General features: G+C 31.2%; 1 protein-coding gene across 1 annotated transcript; it reads right to left on the bottom strand.

Annotated features, from left to right (window-relative positions):
* Positions 1 to 434: 434 nt before the first annotated feature.
* Positions 435 to 12,780, bottom strand: LOC114334813 (uncharacterized). Its single transcript, XM_028284912.2, has 2 exons — positions 12,475 to 12,780; positions 435 to 4,603 (listed from the first exon to the last, which is right to left on the bottom strand). The coding sequence occupies exons 1-2, from the start codon at positions 12,475 to 12,477 to the stop codon at positions 3,260 to 3,262; spliced, it is 1,347 nt and encodes a 448-aa protein (XP_028140713.2). The 5' UTR covers positions 12,478 to 12,780; the 3' UTR covers positions 435 to 3,259.
* Positions 12,781 to 18,815: the final 6,035 nt, after the last annotated feature.

The raw sequence follows: 18,815 nt of genomic DNA, 5'->3' as shown, positions 1-18,815 counted from the left end.
TATTACCAAATTTGATGAATTACAGGGAATTCGCTTGCTGACGACTGGGGAAACCCTGCTGTTTCCCACGCCGAATCTTGGATTCCGAGTCCCATGATTAGTAAATATATTTACATTATTAACATCTGTCATCATGAGTTACTAGGGAAGTTATAATCAGGTAGTTACCCGTTGCTTTCCTGATTCCACTGCCGTTGACTAACTTTTCAGCTCATCCGCCTTCGGGGCCGATTTATCCTTGGACTATCCACTACTTATTCTCAAATTTTCAAGCAAATCGATCCATTCTGTAAAAATTGCGAGGTGAAAAGCTTCGGTTCCTGGCCTATAATTTATAAACACAAATACGAATTTACAATTTACAAAATCAAAACATTTATTCTTAAAACTCAACAAAAATTGTACAAAAAATATAAAAAAATTCTACAAAATATTGGCTCAAACTTTAATTTAAATTTCACAACACTAGAGTTAAAAATATTGCAATTATTCAAAAGTACCGTTAGAAGAAACATCAAAAATTTTCACATGGTGAAAACCTCCGAATTTTAAGGAACCGCTTGGATTGACATAAAATTTGGCATGCACATAATATTTCAAAGAAAAAAGTGGTATGCCGATGTGTCTTTTGTCATAGGGTGTGAATACCACCCCTTCTCGACGGTAAAGAACATACGTTCAAAATAAGTTCGGAAGTGGATAAACTGACCAATAGGGAACTTGCACATTTTTTTTTATTAGATAATAATGTTCAGTTTTGTTTAAAAATGAGATTGCCAAAATTTCACGCTTCAAAAACTCGTAATAACTTAGAAATACATATTTAAAGCCTTCTGCGGTATAAAATAGTTCAAACGGCCCGTGACGTCACATAGTTTTGCATTAGTTTTGATTATGGTTATATTTCGCTGTGTCTAAGTACACACTAACGTGTACGCAAATAAAAAAGTTAGATAGACGCGAATTAAACTTCATTAAGTGAGTGACGTCATTATTTAGCTTGCGCAGTGACTATATATTTTGGTACATGCTATTTTGATATGTTTAGTGTTTGTTTGATAGAAAAATATTTGTTAAGGGAAGGGAAGCAAAACTATTCAGATGTTTCAAACTTAATTGTAATAAATCAATGTATATATATAAAAGTATATATTTAGGTTAGCAAAATAATTATATGTATTTAATTGACATGACATGTAGGTACAAAATATTGCTAAAATAATTTTTATACGTAAGTGAATTATTATAATCAACTATTCTAAATGCAAAATAAGCCACAATTTAACTAAAAAAATTATTTTATTAACGTTTCGTCGTCCAAATCGGATGTCATTGTCAAAATACAAAAATTAGTCAGATTAAATAAATTATTAGAAAAAAGTTTTTACTAAGCAACAACATTTTTGTTTAATTTAATAATATTTTGTATTTTGACAACGACATCCGGTTTAGACGTCGAAACGTTAATAAAATCAATTTTTTAGTTAAATTGTGGCTTAGTTCCCATTTAGAATAGTTGATTACAAAAATGCCACAAGGATAATAGCTTCAGAACAAGTTAATTATTATTGTGAAAGCTTTGGGTCTTCCTTTTATTTTAATCTTGGACGGTAATACTATGTCATTTATAACTAAAAAAAATATATATTAATTTATAGTCTCTTATCTTTTTCGTACTGTTTTAAAATGTTCTTAAACTCATTAAAAGAACTAAATAATTGTCCACACTCCATAGTTAATTTAAAAACAAACACTAGACAAATAAAAAATAAGAAATCACTGACACTCTAACTTTTTTATTTGCGTACACGTTAGCCTATACCTAGACACAACCTTATATTTAGGTATATTCTTCTTCTCTTTCTTTAGTTTATTGGCCTCCACCTACTTGGGTATTTGGCCAGCTCATCGTCGTGGAATAAGTCAAAAATATTTATATTCTAATGATATTTATCGTATGTCATTGTAATAATATATACCAGTTTGTTAAAATTGGAGTTTTATACTGTTTTTGAAGGAAAGGAACGCAGGTTTACTATTAAAAATAAAACCATTTTGTAAAAGTAAATGTTTTCTATGAATAGGTTAAACGATCAAAAACACTTGTAACGTCAAATAAATGTGTTTTCTACTGACGTTTATAACGTCTAATTTAAAATTCTGTTTACTTTGTGGGAAAAATGTAAATGTACAACCCAGTGACGTCACGACGCGTTTCGGACCACCTGTTTTAATTTGAATTTTTAATCGCCTTTGGGGGCCAAACGAAAGACAAACAAAACTTTTTTATCTTTGATACATGTTTTAAATTATATTCTGTTGTGATTTATAACATTTTTTTCAAATTTAAAAATTTATGCAAGTTCCCTATTCTAAGCAACTTTTTTTCTATAGATTTTTTTTCAATAAATTAATACTTTTCGAGTTATCTACGACTGAAAATGTTCATTTTTCAATAAAAAAATATGTTTTTAGACGGTTTTTCACAAATAACACAAAAAGTAAGTATCTTATCGAAAAAAATATTTTTAGCAAAAATATTGCTTATAAAAAAATGGTGCGTTTATGTATGAAGTCAGTAGACCCAGTAGAAGCAGAGTTGTAGCTAATGAAAAGTGGGTTCTTATTAGTCAAACTCCAAATCCAATATTTCAACGTGAAATAACGAAAAAATAAAGACTTTTTAGGGAAACCTCATCACAAGTTATTTAAAGTGTGAAAAACTTTATTTTTGTTTTTTAAAAAAGCTTTTAGCATTAAAAGTAAGCAAGTTACGCTTAAAAAAAATTGGTTCTTTTATTTTGGTAAAAAGAAATCGTGAAAATCACTTCTTAATTAGCATCCAAAATAAAATTAATCATTACCGCTTCACAAGTTTTTTCTAAGAATATTTTGTGGATAAAATATTTACTTTTTGAATTATTTGCGAGAAACCGTCTAAAAACGAGGTTTTTTGTTGAAAAATGAACATTTTCACTCGCAACTAATTCGAAAAGTATTAACTTACTGAAAAAATTCTATAGAACAAAAGTTGCTTAAAATTAGTCAGTTTACCCACTTCCGGACTTATTTAGAACGTATGTATTTTCACCCCCAATAAGGGGTGGTACTCACCTACCAGGGCAAACGCAGACATCGGCACAATATCACTTTTTTCTTTGACATGTAAGCTATGTGTATGCCAAATTTCATGTTAATCCAAGCGGTTCTTTTAAATTCGGAGCTAAAACTCTGAGTAAATGGACTAAAGGTTCAGAACCTAAATAGACGGTTCCAAATCATTCCAGTCACCTTGATCTTTCTCACTGATAGTTGGAAAAATAATGGAATAATCCAATTCGTTTTGTAGGATCCATTCAATCACATCCATATCGCTTTCATTCAGTTGGCACTTAGTTGAAACATCTGTAATACACTTAAAATCTTCGTCGTTCAAGTACTCTTTTGGTATATCTAGTACTGCTAGTTTGTTAACTCTTTCGTTCAAACATTGACTATTGTTTTTGTTATCAGTTAAATGTTGTACTAGTGTAATTGAAACATCTAGAGTACACTTAAAATCCCAATCGTTTAGGTACTCTTTTGGTATATCTAGTACTGATAGCTTGTTAACTGTTTCGTTGAAACATTGACTAGTGTTTTTGGTATCAGCTAGAGGTTGTACTGGTTTGGTTGAAATATTTTTAATACACTTATAATCATCATTCAGGTACTCATTTGGTGTATCTAGTACTGCTAGTTTGTTATCTCTTTGGTTCAAGCATTGACTAGTGTTTTTGGTATCAGCTAAAGGTTGTACTAGTGTAATTGAAACATCTGGAATACACTTAAAATCTTCATCATTCAGGTACTCTTTTGGTATATCTAGTACTGCTAGTTGGTTAACTCTTTCGTTCAAATACTGACTAGTGTTTCTGTTATCAGCTAGAGGTTGTACTGGTTTACATTTATTATCTTTAATACACTTAAAATCTTCATCATTCTGATGCTCTTCTGGTGTATCTAGTACTGCTAGTTTGATATCTTTTTCGTTCAAACATTGACTAGAGTTTTTATTATTAACTAAGGGTTGTTCTAGTTTATCTAAAGGTACGACTGACATAGTTTCCGCAGGTCGTACCGGTCTATCTAACGGTACGAGTGAGATAGTTTCAGCAGGTCGTACTAGTTTATCTAAAGGTACAACTGAGATCGAAGGTCGTACTAGTTTATCTAAAGGTTCAACTGAGATCGAAGGTAGTACTAGTTTATCTAAAGGTTCAAGTGAGATCGAAGGTCGTTCTAGTTTATTTAAGGGTACAATTGAGATCGAAGGTCGTACTAGTTTATGATCTTTCGTGATCATGGTCTTCTCGTTTATCGGCTGTAAAGTAGGCCGATTTTTGGTGATTTTCTTTGGTACTTCATGGGTTCGGGCTGCTCCGGACCGGCGAACAAAATTAACTGTTGGAAACTTTGTATTGGTTAAGTTTGATCTATTAGGAACCTCGTTTTCTAGGTTTTGGAAAGCCTCTATCACAGATGCTCGTAGAAACGATCTATTACATCTACGTTTTTTGCGCATATTGTTGGGAATGAGGATCGCAGGTTTCTTATTTCGTCCCTGAAACAACAACCTTGATTTAGCTATTTCTCTGAAAATGTTTTCCTTGCGGCATATTTATTAAATGTATATGTTAACTGGAACCAAAACGCCAGAATTAGGATCGAAGGTTCCACGTCCAGAGAAGTAGAAATTAGAAGGGGAGTTAGACGAGGATGTTTTTTGTCACTTCTGCTATTTAATCTTTATTCCGAGTTTCTATTTAAAGAGGCACTGGAGGATTCCAAGGATGAAGTCAAGTACCTGGGGTGTTGAATCGGTAGCATCCTAAATCCTGATCTATAAATAAGATCGATAATAGAACAGACCAGAAAATCGTACGAAAAATTCAAAAGAGTGCTATTACTTTGGGCTAATTAGCAAAATACAAGGAAAAGTTATTTACCAGCAATTTTATTGCTGGAATAAAATCTTATGATTGCATATATTAATAATATAGGTATGCAAAGTCCGCAGATAGTGTGCTACTTTTTCTATAAACAAAATGGCGCCCGAAAATCATATTTTTTCAATTTTTGTTCTATAACTCCAAACATTTTAACTTTACACCAAAAACACTCAAATAAAAATTCACCGTAATTAAATTCTGCATAGAGACCTGTTTTTCCCGATTTACTTCGACGAAAATTTTCCCCGGAAAATGCGGGTTTTTCAACTAAATCTTTAATTTTCAACTAAAATTTTAAATAAGTAATTGTTTATCAGTAATTAAATAACTTGGTAGTATAAAATCTCCTTTCGTATAGATTATAATTCCAGAAGCCGAAAGAAATTTAATAAACAGTTTAGCAACAATTGAATTGTTAATTAAAAATTTACGGTCGCTATAATAACCACAATAATTATGGTACTTAAGAATAACTACGTTTTTTGAATAAAAAGACCCTGTCTATTAAATGCACTTTACAGAATTGAAATTGGACTATTTAAGCGGCCTCAGAAATATTTTAAAATTATGTTTGGCTTATAAACAAATAGAATATCTCGAAAAATATTGCATGAAATTAAATCATGAAAACGGTATTGGAAAAAAGCGGCAGGACGCTTCTTTCAAAAGATAAAACATTAAATTGTGATGAGTGGTTCCTGAGATACAACCGGTCAAAGTTGGTCGGCATTTACGGCAAAGATATAGATAATAGGATCATAATTTTCGAACAATCACCTTTTTATTTTTGTCCTCTTTCGCCACACTAATTTTCATATATTTACAATACTCATAACATACATTATTTTAATAAAAACTATCGATATTGCGAGTGAAAATTGACAAAAATAGCAAAATTCCAATCAAATATTAGGTTGGAGAAAATGTTGTCTCAAAGTTCCATATCGGTATACGTTAAAAAAATGTATTTGGTCGGCTTCCCATGGAGAAATTTTCTTCATTCTTTGTTGTTCCCAAGTAACTCGAGTTGAGCCATCTAACTAATATATTATTAAATGTCAAACTTGCTTTTGTTTTGTTATAATAGATCAATTTCTTTATAAGAAAAGAAAACTACATATTTTTTCCAGTTGTAGACTGTTTTTAGATAACCTTACTACAAGTGTACTTTTTAACGTTAAAAACACAAATATTCTTATTTGAAAGCTGTATAATTATTTAAACAATCTTTATTTAAACAAATTTAAAAATTTTGTTACCATAAATAAATTAATTTATTATAACAAATCAAAAGCAACTTTAACATTTAATAATGCGTTAGTTAGATGGCTCTACTCAAGTTACTTGGGAACAAAAAAAGAATAAAGAAAATTGCTCCATGCGAAGCCGAGAAAATGCATTTTTTTAACGTATACCTATTTTGAATTTTGAGATTACATTTTCTTCAACCTAATTTTTGATTGGAATTTTGCTATTTTTGGCAATTTTCACTCGTAATATCGATAGTTTTTATTGTAATAATATATGTTATGAGTATTTTAAAGATATAAAAATTGGTGGACAAAAATAAAAAGGTGATGGTTCGAAAATTATGATCCTACTATTTATATCTTTGCCGTAAATGCCGGTCAACTTTGATCGGTTGTATATCAGGAACCACTCATCAGAATTAAACGTTTTTTCTTTTAATAGAAGCGTCCTGCCACTTTTTTCCAATAACGTTTTCATGATTTAATTCAATCTAATATTTCCCGAGATATTCTATTTGTTTATAAGCCAAAAAATTGTTTATAATTTTAAAATATTCCTGAGGCCGCTTAAATAGTCCAATTTCAATTCTTTGAAGTGCATTTGATAGGTACAGTGTCTTTTTATACAAAAATCGTAGATATTCTTATGTATCATAATTATTATGGTTATTATAGCGACTGCAAATTTTTAATTAACAATTCAATTGTTGCTAAACTGTTCATTCGATTTCCTTCGGCTTCTGAAATTATAATCTATAGATACGAAAAGGGATTTTATATTACCAAGTTATTTAATTATTGATAAACAATTACTTATCTAAAATTTTAGCTGAAAATTAAAGATTTTGTTGGAAAAACTCGCATTTTCCGGGGAAAATTTTCATCCAAGTAAATCGGGAAAAGTACTCTCTACGCAGAATTTAATTACGGTGAATTTTTATTTGGGTGTTTTTGGTGTAATGGTAAAATCTTTGGAGTTATAGAGCAAAAATTGAAAAACACAATTTTATATGTTTATAAAAAAGTAGCACACTATCTGCGGATTTTGTATATCTATATTATTAATATTTACAATCATAAGATTCGATTCCAGCAATACAATTGCTCGTAAATAACTTTTCCCAAAAATGGGCTATTCTCCGATATAATCTGCCCAGACTATATGTGATTTTCGAATAAAACTTGAAATTCGACTACGTTTATCAAAATGCTACGTCTGGTTGACTCTTCTCTATGTAGTTGAAACCTAGACTCTTAAAACAGTAATCGTAAATAAATTGAAGACCTTTGAAATGTGAATCTACCGGGGAATCCTCAAAATTTATTCTACTGCATACGAGTAGAATAGGCAAATAATGAGAACTGTTTAACACAGTTAAAGTTATCAACACAGTTAAAAATATCATACCTACGTCACATGGTTAGGAACAATAAGTAGTACCAATATGCTCAACTAATAGTGAAAAGAAAGATCGAGGACTAGGAAGGAAAAGACTATCGTGGCTAAGGAACATCCAACAAAAGACAGGGTTAAATTTTGAACAGCTAATAAGATGTAGTCGTCTAAGTACAACTAACTCAGAAAATATCGACCGCACGAAAAAAATTGTTAAAAAGAACTACTCTAAATTCACAATTAAGATGCAGTAGAAATAAACAAACCAAGACACGTTAAACGTCACTAGGAACACTCCCAAATCATAATTTACAATGTATGTGCATTGTTAATCTCAAATTATGATTTACAAAGTTTATACATTGTAAATTATGATTCGGGAGTGCTCCTTGTAACATTTAAGGTTTCCTGGTTTGTTTATTTCTACTGCATCTTGATTGTGAATTTATAGTAGTAATAATTGTAAATGCGATTTATTTTGAACAATAATTTCAGTTCATATCATTTTTTGTTGAAAAGTTGGAAATGGCGAAAATATGAACAAAAACAACTATACTGTACTACCTTCTATAAATCCACTCATGCCATACGCTCGAGCCTTTATCGCATACGTAGTTATTACCTTAAAAATTGATTTTAGCAAAAAAATTAAAGTGATCAAAATTATATAAAATTTAATTCTCTCCATTTTTATATAGGTATATTTTTGTCGTAAAATTAATAATAAACGAGATAATTAAATAATTTTATTATATGCTCTAACAGTCACTATTTTCCCCCTTAACTCGGAAAATATCGACCGCACAAAAAAATTTGTAAAAAAAATTATAGTAAATCGCATTTTCAACAATTTCAGTCCTTACACTTTTTGTAGAAAGTTGAAAATAACAGAGATATTAAGCAAAAACGGTTCTCCTTTAAAATCAAGATGGCGGCTAACGCAACGGCAAAATTCATTCGCGATTTTAAATTTACACTACTATAAACCCCCCTAAAGATTAGAAAATAAAATTTTGGGCAGCTCGGTATGCTAGGTCAAATGCTATCCTGACTGGTCTGTACGTACAGTGTGGTGCTGGGTGCAAATGAAAGGAATAAATTCGTTATTTTGTAAGCTGGCGACTTTAAGAAAAAATTCTGAAACAGGTCGATTTTTATTTTTACATTGGGATTTTTTGGCACATTATATCAAACTAGTGACGTCATCCATCTGGGCGTGATGACGTCATCGATGCTTTTTTTATGAGAATATGGGTCGTGTGCTAGCTCATTTGAACGGTTATCCAGTCCTCTATTCAGTAATATAAACAATAATATAATTATTTATACAGGGTGGCCAAAAAATATTTTTTTGAATTAAATTAATTGACAAAAAAAGAAGAATATAATGTAATTTATTTAATTTAAAATATATTTTACTGGTGTCAGAAATCACTTTATTTACTTTTTTCCCAAATAAACGTTGCTTTTAGCTTAAATTAAATGTTCAAACTTCCAAGAGGCAGGTGATTGGTTTGAACATTGAATTTAAGCGAAAAGCAATGTTTCTTTGTGAAATAAACATTTTTTTTCTATTTTCTGGCAACAGCAAAAGGTATTTTAAACTAAATAAATTACACACATTCTTCTTTTTTTTGGTCAATTATTTTAATTAAAAAAAATGTTTAGACATTCTGTATAAATAATTATGTTCGTGCTAATATTACTGAATAGAGAATTAAATAACCTTTCAAATTAACTAGCACACGACCCCTATTCTCAATTAATAAAATCATCTATGACGTCATCACGCCCAGATGAATGACGTCACATATATGGTATGTATATCAAAATATCATAATTTAAAAGTAAAAATCGATCTGTTTCGGGATTTTTCCTTAAAGTCTCCAGTTTATGAAAAAACGAATTTATTCCTTTCATTTGCACCACACTGTATATTTTTGACTCTGATACCATTATTGCATGTAACTTTGTTTTTATTGTAAAAAAATGAAATTTCTTTTAACCACTTAAAGTCCTGTGTTTTGGCTATCTGTGGGTTTTTCAGCCAAATCGAAGGATATGTATTTTGAGAATTGAGAATAATGTAAAAAATGGCGTTTTAACGTTTTCTACACTAAAATTTGATTGAAAATTGAAATCATAAAAAGAACTTGTTATAATGCCATATATATGACATTTTTGAGTCCCTTCTATAGTCTATAGAAACATTATTTTTTCCATTAATAATTTATGATAAAATATACAAATAATTAATTTATAAATAAATACCAAATCACTGTAAAATCGCTAAAAATCATTATTAGGGCAGTCAATGAGGGTATTTGGCTCCGAATTCCATCCTACTACATCGATTTACTTAATATTTTCACAGTAAGCAGGGATTAGCTCATGAAACAAAGTCTACCCTATGCCGATGTGCGCTTTTATTTTGGGGGTGGTTCCCACCCCTTCTCGGGAGTGAAAAATTGAGAAAAAAGAGGCTAGAGAACCTAATTTTAAGCAAAAACTGTTCTATAATTATTTTTTGACAACTCAATACTTTTTGAGTTATTCGTGGTTGAAAATTGGCCATTTTCATTGAAAAATGACACCTTTTCGGACGGATTTTTGTGAATACCTTAAAAACTATGCATCTAACAAAAAAACTATATAAAATATTTCTGTAGGTCATAAAAAAAACAAAGAGATTCGTTCCTTCATAAATCTTCTAGTTAAAATACAAAGAGGGATATGGTAGGTAGGAAGATTTTGTTTTTTTGCTGCATGCTCAAATCGGTGTATTCAACTTGAAATAACAGAGAAACGGTCGATTTTAGGTGATAATGATATTTAACACGGGCGTAGCCAGGGGGGTTTTGGGGGTTCAAACCCCCCCCCCCCCCCCGAAACGTTAAGATATTAACATGTTTCAAATTTTTATCATGAATATAAAGGTTATTTTATGTAGTTTTAGTCGTATTATTTTTTTGAACCCCCTCCGAAACTAAAACCTGGCTACGCCCGTGATATTTAACACTTTTGTAGTGCTTGAAAAGACCTTTAAAATGAGCAATACTAAATGTCGATTACATTCAAACTAAGCGAGATATTCTGCTGAAAATTGATGACTAATGTATTTTAAGAAGAAATGAGAAATTATATTTAACCCCTCGTCCATCAGATTTTAAATACATTGTTTTCCTTCTAAAATACTTTTATTATAGTGCTATTTATATGTTCAAAAAGTTGGACTGGTTTAAAATGATTGGTTTTTGAAAAAAATAAGATCAAATTATAGAGCGCATTTTTAAATTTTCTTAAAAATCTTCCTTTTTCTCCATGTAACTCGAAAATGATAAGAGATACGAAAAAAAGATACCACAAAAAAATGTAGGGTTTTTTCAGATAAAAATTTCCTTTTTATTTTTCATTAGCTTATCTCTTATCATTTTCAAGTTACATGAAGAAAAATGAAGATATTTAAATAACACTATAGTAAAAGGTATTGTAGAAGGAAAACGATTTACAATTTGGTGGATGGGGGTTAAAATTACTTTTCATTTTTTATTAAAACACATTATTAGTTATCAATTTTGTTTGCAGCATATCTCGCTTAGTTTTAATGTAATGGACTTTAATGTAGCTCATTTTAAAGGTCTTTTTAAGTAGGTACTACAAAAGGTATTGGTAGCATTATACACAGGGGCGTCATTTGATAGGGGGCAGGGGGGGCATTTGCCCTCCCCCCCTAACCCTGAAAATTACTGAAATTTACAAAAAATAGATCAATTTTGTATTATGTTTGCATATAAATGTATTGTATATATAATGCTTGCCCCCCCCCTATCAAAATTTCAAATCACGCTCCTGATTATACACCTAAAATCGACCGTTTCTCTGTTATTTCAAGTTGGATACACCAATTTGAGAATGTACCAAAAAACAAACTATTTTCACCTAACTTATCTCTTTTTGTATTATAATTATAACTATAACTAGAAAAGTTATGGAGACAAGTGTCTCTTTGTTTTTTTATAACTTACAAAAATGTTAAATATGTATAGTTTTTCAGTTAGATGCATAGTTTTTTTTAAGGTATTCGCAAAAAACCCATTCGAAAAGGTATTATGTTTCAATGAAAATGGCCAATTTTCAACCACGAATAACTAAAAAAGGATTGAGTTTTCAAAAAAAAATTATAGAACAGTTTTTGCTTAGAATTAGGTTCTCTAGAGAATTCCGTGATAATTTTAACCAAAAAATTTTCCACTCCTAAGAAGGGGTGGGAACCACCCCCAAGATATAAGCCCATATCCTCATAGGGTAGACACTGAATTAGAAGATAAGTAGAGGCTAGGCCCAAAATTTCATTAAAATCCATGCAGTAGGATAGAATTCGAAGGTAATATCCTTAATATCCTATTCTTACTCCCATTGACTGGCGTATATTTAACTCAAGGAAAAAAACGCCGCAAAAGCTATACCTACCTACACGACCAAGACCAAGTTTCAGATAAATCGGAGACCCAAGATTTTTTTGATCCAAAATTGAGTGGTTTGAAATGAAATCAAAATACCCACACTCAGAAAGATTTTCATAACTGAAAAAGTTATGAAATTCTAAAAATTTAAAATTCTAAAAATAAAATTCGCATAAATTCGACTTCAAAATACTAATAATAACTTTTCAAACCGAATGTGCATCTGTAATCTATTAAAAAGCTGATAAAAATTCTAAACAGCTCTGAATAATGCAAAATAATAGTAAGAATATATTATTTTCTATCTTTAAAACCATTTGCTATCTAATTAGGGTTACTCTTTATTTCACAATGAAACTATTGTATCTACTTACCATATTTGCTGATTTACTCCTTCAATTTAAAACTAAAACTTTTCAAAACCTCCAGACTGTCAAAATTTGAATCTCAGTTACCTAGATTCACTAGTTTTTTAATTATTGCACTTGGATCACATTTTTTTAAACATAAAATGTCACAAACCGCTCATCACCATCTCATCTTGAAAACAAAGTCCGTTAAAATAAAGTTCGTTAAAAGTTAAAATTCTCCCGCCATAGTTGCCGATTAAACAAACGAAATATAATATCCTTTCAACAAGGAGTTTCTTGTATACGTTTTATAGTTTTGCTATGAAAGGATGTACTATATGATTATTAAATAAACTAAATTTGCCATTTGCAAAGCTATATTTTTTATATCATTTACAAATATGTATAACGCAGATGTTTTAAATTCCATATTTAAAATGTCGTTTCTATTAAATAGATACCGCTTTCTTCAAATTAGACTGTTTTTCTGGGATTTGTCAATATTGCATAATCGTCTAATCTAGGGCAGCTCAATGGACCCTTTGTTAAAAAAACCTGCAGAGCGACAGGTCTGCCAATCCACATGAAGAGCAACAGGTCTTCAATAACCTGCTGGATTCGTTACAATAGAGGTGGGATATCTCGTTAGTAACAGTTACTTCGTTACTTATTTCGAATTTTTATCAATTTGAATCTTTTGAAAGTTTAGGATGTTTTTTATTTTTATATTTACAAAAAAGAATAGTGGTATTTTTTATAAGAGAATTTTAAATGCTTGAGTGCCAGTTGAGTTGTGTGGCTTGAGTATATGTCAGTTTTGGCACAGAATAGATATATCGGATTTTGTAATGAATTTTATTTAAACATTAACTAAGTTATCATAAATTATGGCCCATTCTGCTCTACTATAAGGGAATTTCTCCGACTGTCTCTGATGAGTTCCTGGACGGAATTCAGATCAATTTCTCTCAGTTTTTCGTAATTTTGTCGTCTTAATTGTTTTTCATCTTGGGCTTCCCAGCTTCCATGATAAAGCTTCCTATATAGTCAAGCTCAAGAATTGGTAGAGCATGCGGCAAGTTTGGAGGATTATCGTTTTTGGGATCAATAAAAGGTAAGTAATGCAGTCAAACACCATTCCATCTCTCTTTCTCGGGCCTTTAAGGATTACCGCCTCCGTCTTCTCCGCTGCGAGACTCAAACCATGGTCATTCATCCAGTCCTGAATCAGCACACTTGCATGCCATACCCGGAACAGGAGTTCCTCCCTATCCCGCGCTACTACCAGCACCGCGAGATCATCCGCGAACGCGAAGGGGGTTACCCCGCCTGGTACTTAAGTAGTGACTTAATCTCTTTTTTATGATGCATGTACCGGGTGTCCCAATAAGAATGACTCTCGGCCATATCTCAGGAACCGTTTATGGTACAACTTTGAGAAAAAATATTTATAACAAAAGCTGCCTCGAGAAAAGCCTGGAAATTATTTTCATAATTGTATGTCCACCGCTAGAGGACGTAATTAAATATCAAAAATTAAAAAATCTAAATTTTACAAAATTGCCTAATGAAAGGGCACTGGAAATCCAATCATCGTATTCTTCATAAAATTCTGCGCATATTTGATTTCACAACTTTAAGTCTACCTTTGCAAATAAGAGGTGGAGGTGAGTGGGAACCTTCTTACGACAAAATGGCTGTAAGTCCGGTTCTACTAAATCGAATTTTGCATACTTGGTCTTGTTGAAAACAGCTCTTTTTCATCAATGTAAGAGTCTTATTTTCGAAATAGCCTAATAAGTAATGTGCCAGCTAATAGGCGTTATTTAATTATTTTCGGAAATCTAGTTTTCTTTGGAGAATATTAAATACTAGTATGCATTTTTAATCCTGTATTACAAAATTACACCAAATTAGCAACAAATACCGAGAACCGCATATCGATATCTTTTTTCTATCTCGAGATATCTTAAGAAACGTGTAAATTTTAAACAACTGTTAATGTCACCGGTAAATGAAGTTAAGGAAAAGTAGTGTGCTATGGAAAAACAAAGAAACATTTTCCAGATGTAAACGTATGGGTATAATTTATTAATTAAAACAATAAGACAAATAACATTATAAAATATAACAAATAAATAAAAGCAATTACTTAGTGACGACCTAAATGTTCAAATTGTTTCTCATCATTTTCGATTTATCATCATCATCATTTACTCTTCCAAGAGTAGATTGAACAGCAGTCTCAATTTCTGCTTTCGCAATGCTTTGAATGGCGTTTCGTATTCTCTATATTCTAGATCATGTTTTCTCGCGTAGTGGGCCTAACGGCAAAAGCAATGTCTTTAATCCGTCCCCATAAATAAAAGTCTAAAATAGTTAAATCTGTTGCTATTCAATCTACTCTTGAAAGAGTAAATTCTTAGTAGGCAGTCACTATGACTATATAAGTACCTAATATTTCTTTGTTATATTTTATAGTGTTGTTTATCTTATTGTTGTTTTAATTAATTATATACGTTTACATCTGGAAAATGTTTATTTGTTTTTTCCATAGCACACTACTTTTCCTTAACCTCGTTTACCGGTGACAGTAACAGTTATTTTTAAAATTTTTAAAATAACCTAATTTTTTTTTAAATAGGACACTTACAAAAAGAGCTGTTTTCAATAAGACTAAGTATGCAAAATTCGATTTAGCAGAACCGGACTTACAGCCATTTTTTCAAAACAAGGTTTCCACTCACACCCACCTCTTATTTGCAAAGGTAGACTTAAACTTGTGAAATCAAATATGTGTAGAATTTTATGAAGAATACGATGATTGGATTTCCAGTGCCCTTTCATTAGGTAAATTTTGTAAAATTTTGATTTTTTAATTTTTGATATTCAATTACTCATTCTAGTGGTGGACCTACAATTATAAAAATAATTTCCAGGTTTTTTCAGAGGCAGCTTTTGTTACAAATATTTTTTTCTCAAAGCTGTACTATAAACAGTTCCTGAGATATGGACGAGAGCCATTCTTATTGGGATACCCTGTACACTATACCTCACACAGAGTAAGGATATGCCTCTATAATTTTTGTAGCTGTGTTTGTCTCCCTTCTTAATTGTGGATTGGGCGTAGGTATCATTGCGTTTTTCCAGTCTCCTGGAATTTCTTCTGAGTTCCATTGTTCCATACGTCTGTTATTAGTTTACCTATTATTATATGTTCTCCAATTTTGAGAATTTCAGCTGGTATATTGTCCAGTGGCGCACCCAGAATGTTCCTCTAGGGGGGTTTGCTTGGGCACCGAAATTATTTTGTATTGTTTGTGTTACATTTTCCTACTATTCCTTATACATTTTTATATGCCCTGGGAGGAGTTTTAACTCCCAAAACCTCCCGGGGTTCGCCACTGATATTGTCAATAACTGGGGCTTTATTATTCGTCAGTGCTTTAATGGCATCCATTATTTCATGTCTTGTGGTTGGATAAGTTAATTCAGTACTCTGATTCTGATCTTCTATTATATCCAAATCCGCTATTCCTTGTGCTGGATTTGTTTGTATTTGCTGTTAGAAAACCCTCGAAATAGTTTTTACAGCCTGCTTTTATGGTTGCATCGTCACTGATAATTTGTCCACTATTTCTACAAAGATTTGTGGTTTATATCCCTCTCTGAGTTGTTTCGGGAATTTATATGCTCCTCTAGTCTCACACTGATAAAAATCTTCCTCCACTTTTAGTATTTGGTCGTTTTCATATCTCCTTTTTCTTTGTTCTGCATACTTTTCCTGCCTTTCTTCGTGCCTCTTCAAATTTTTCGAGCCTTTTTCTTTGAATATACTGCACGTACAGTACATTTTTCTTTTGTCTATTTACATTCTCCATCAAACAAAAACTATTTTCTTTGGTGTTTTTTAAATCTATTTTATCTTCTTAATCTTATTGCATTTTTCTTGTATTGTTTTCTCCCTCAGTTCTAGGAATTCTCTGTTCAATTCTTCTTGCAATCGCTTTTCTATTTCTGGAATTTTCAGTTTGTCCATGTTTAATTTTTCGGTCGTTTGTGTTTGTTTTTCTCCTGTATATTTATACGTCACCTAAATTTGACTTAAAAACTATTTTTACGGTGAGGATAAACCCACAAATCATAATTTGGCTTTCATCTCACTGCTCGTCTTCTTACAAGCTAAGAAATATTCAGAAATTCTATGACTATGATCAGGTAAGGGTAAATAACTGTACTGAAAATTGTCCAGGTCATAATATAAACGAAAAATCTTTGAAAATCGATGGAAGAGATGAATTTGCAATGAATTTTGTTAACACGCACTGCACAAAGCACAAAAGATTTGCTAACAAAAAATCTATACATGTAGTGGTGCAGAAAAGTTCTTAAGATCATGTTAAACTCTATATTAAAAAAAAATACCAAATAGCAATTATTTGATAGTCCTGGAGGCAAAAATGATTTTCATGGTGAATATTATTTCACAGATAAGAATTATAGTTTCATATAACTCCTCAGGTTTTTACAATCCACGAACTGTTCAGAAATCCCTCATAGACAACCAGGTAGGGGTGCCTGACTGTCTTAAAAGCTTTCCAGGTCTTAATATGATCGAAAAATTTGTTCGAAAAGAGAAACATACCATGAACTTATCTCCATTCAGTGATTAATTAGTAGAAATTTGACATCGTAGCGACAAAATATCAGAAATCTGCCAGAATTTTAAAGAAAACATTTGAAAATGGTGCCAGGCAGGACAAGGATAGATTTAGTCCTTCGATGAAAAAGATTTTAAACACTTTTCGTGCACAGATTTGAACAATGGGAATGTCAATAATTATTTCTAAGCAGTAGGTTGCTTTCTGACACAATATACTACTACTTGGAAAACGGTTCATAACTATCCAAGTAGCACCGAACGAGTTTATTAAGTACTTTAAGGATGCTTTAAAACTGGAATAAAACTAAAATTAAAACCATTTGGTTTTTAAGTAAACCTTAAGGTTGCAATAAAACCGCTTTCTGCATAAAAGGGCCCACCCTGAAAGAGGTCAATAAAACCAAAAATAAAAACCTTAAAACTTTGTTTTTTTAAGCAACTGGTTTTAAAGCTGCTGTGAAGGTGCTCTTAAAACCATGTTAAAAGACACTTTAAGTGCAGGCAGTTTTATAGCGAACTTAAAGGTTTCTTAAATGGAGACTTTTAAAGACAATTTACCATATTAAATGATTCTTTAAACCCATATACTCCACATAGGCCAACAAATTTTTGCATGTGTTATGATAGGTAGATACGTATTTGTAACCATAAAATAATAAAAAGAACTTTGTTATTTCGGACTGTCAAGGTAGAAAAAACACTTGCGCACCCAACTTTACTGATAATGTTAACAAAAATAGGTCTAAATAACTCATGCTTCTGACTGAACTGAAAATTTCTGACTTTTGGCGATTAAAAAATAAAAATAATAAAAAAATTTAAATCCGAAAAATATTAGTTTAAAAGAAAAATAATTTTATCTACAATTTTAATGTTTTAATGTTAAAATAAATCGAATTTATGTCTTTAAGTCGCTTATTTATAATTTTTATGTAAGCCTTATATTGTAATATATCATGGCTTTCAGCATCTCCAGAAAGCAATATGGCCGAAATCCAAATAAAACTATTTATCTATCGACAGAGAATTGTTAAGATCAAATGGTTTTATTTTATACCTTTCCAAGAGCATAATATCCTACATAAAAGCAAGGTTGCCTTGGAATTCAAAACCGTTTAGTTTTAATGCTGCTGTCAATAATGCCACTCGGTTTTAATGTGAATCTAACCTAAAATCGAGGCGTCGTAGTGCTGTGCGTGTTGTATTTTTCTTTTAAAATGATCAGTTCGTTTATATTTTATGTACTTGCGACTTATTTCTTCCATACTAACTATACTTTCACTTTTTACAACACACTACACTACTGTTTCGCTCTAAAACAAATGGCCGACCATTTTGTACATGAAAGAAGAGGGGATGAGTGATAGTTTTATTGTTTCTAACAAGAAGCATAGTTTAGTCTTTACGATAACCAGATTGATTCAGTTAAGAGCGTTTGGTTTTAATATAGCTTACTAATTGTTTTTAAGAAAGCAACTTTAAAGAAAAGTAAAAAATAGTTTTAAAGCATACAGGGTGATTGATTAGTAGGGTAAAGCTCAATAGCTCCGCTATAGTAATAGATACCAATAAAAGTTAATAACAAAAATTTTAGCCACCTTTGAGCTTCACATTACAAAATTAGTTAGAATGTTACAGGGTGTTCGATAACACAGTGGCAGCCCTAACTTATGTTTTTTTAAATGGAACACCCTATATTTTA

This window comes from Diabrotica virgifera, chromosome 9 (assembly GCF_917563875.1).
Source record: "Diabrotica virgifera virgifera chromosome 9, PGI_DIABVI_V3a".
Classification (NCBI taxonomy): Eukaryota; Metazoa; Arthropoda; class Insecta; order Coleoptera; family Chrysomelidae; genus Diabrotica; species Diabrotica virgifera.
The sequence above is the reverse complement of the archived record's forward strand: the minus strand, read 5'-3'. Positions and strand labels throughout refer to the sequence as shown.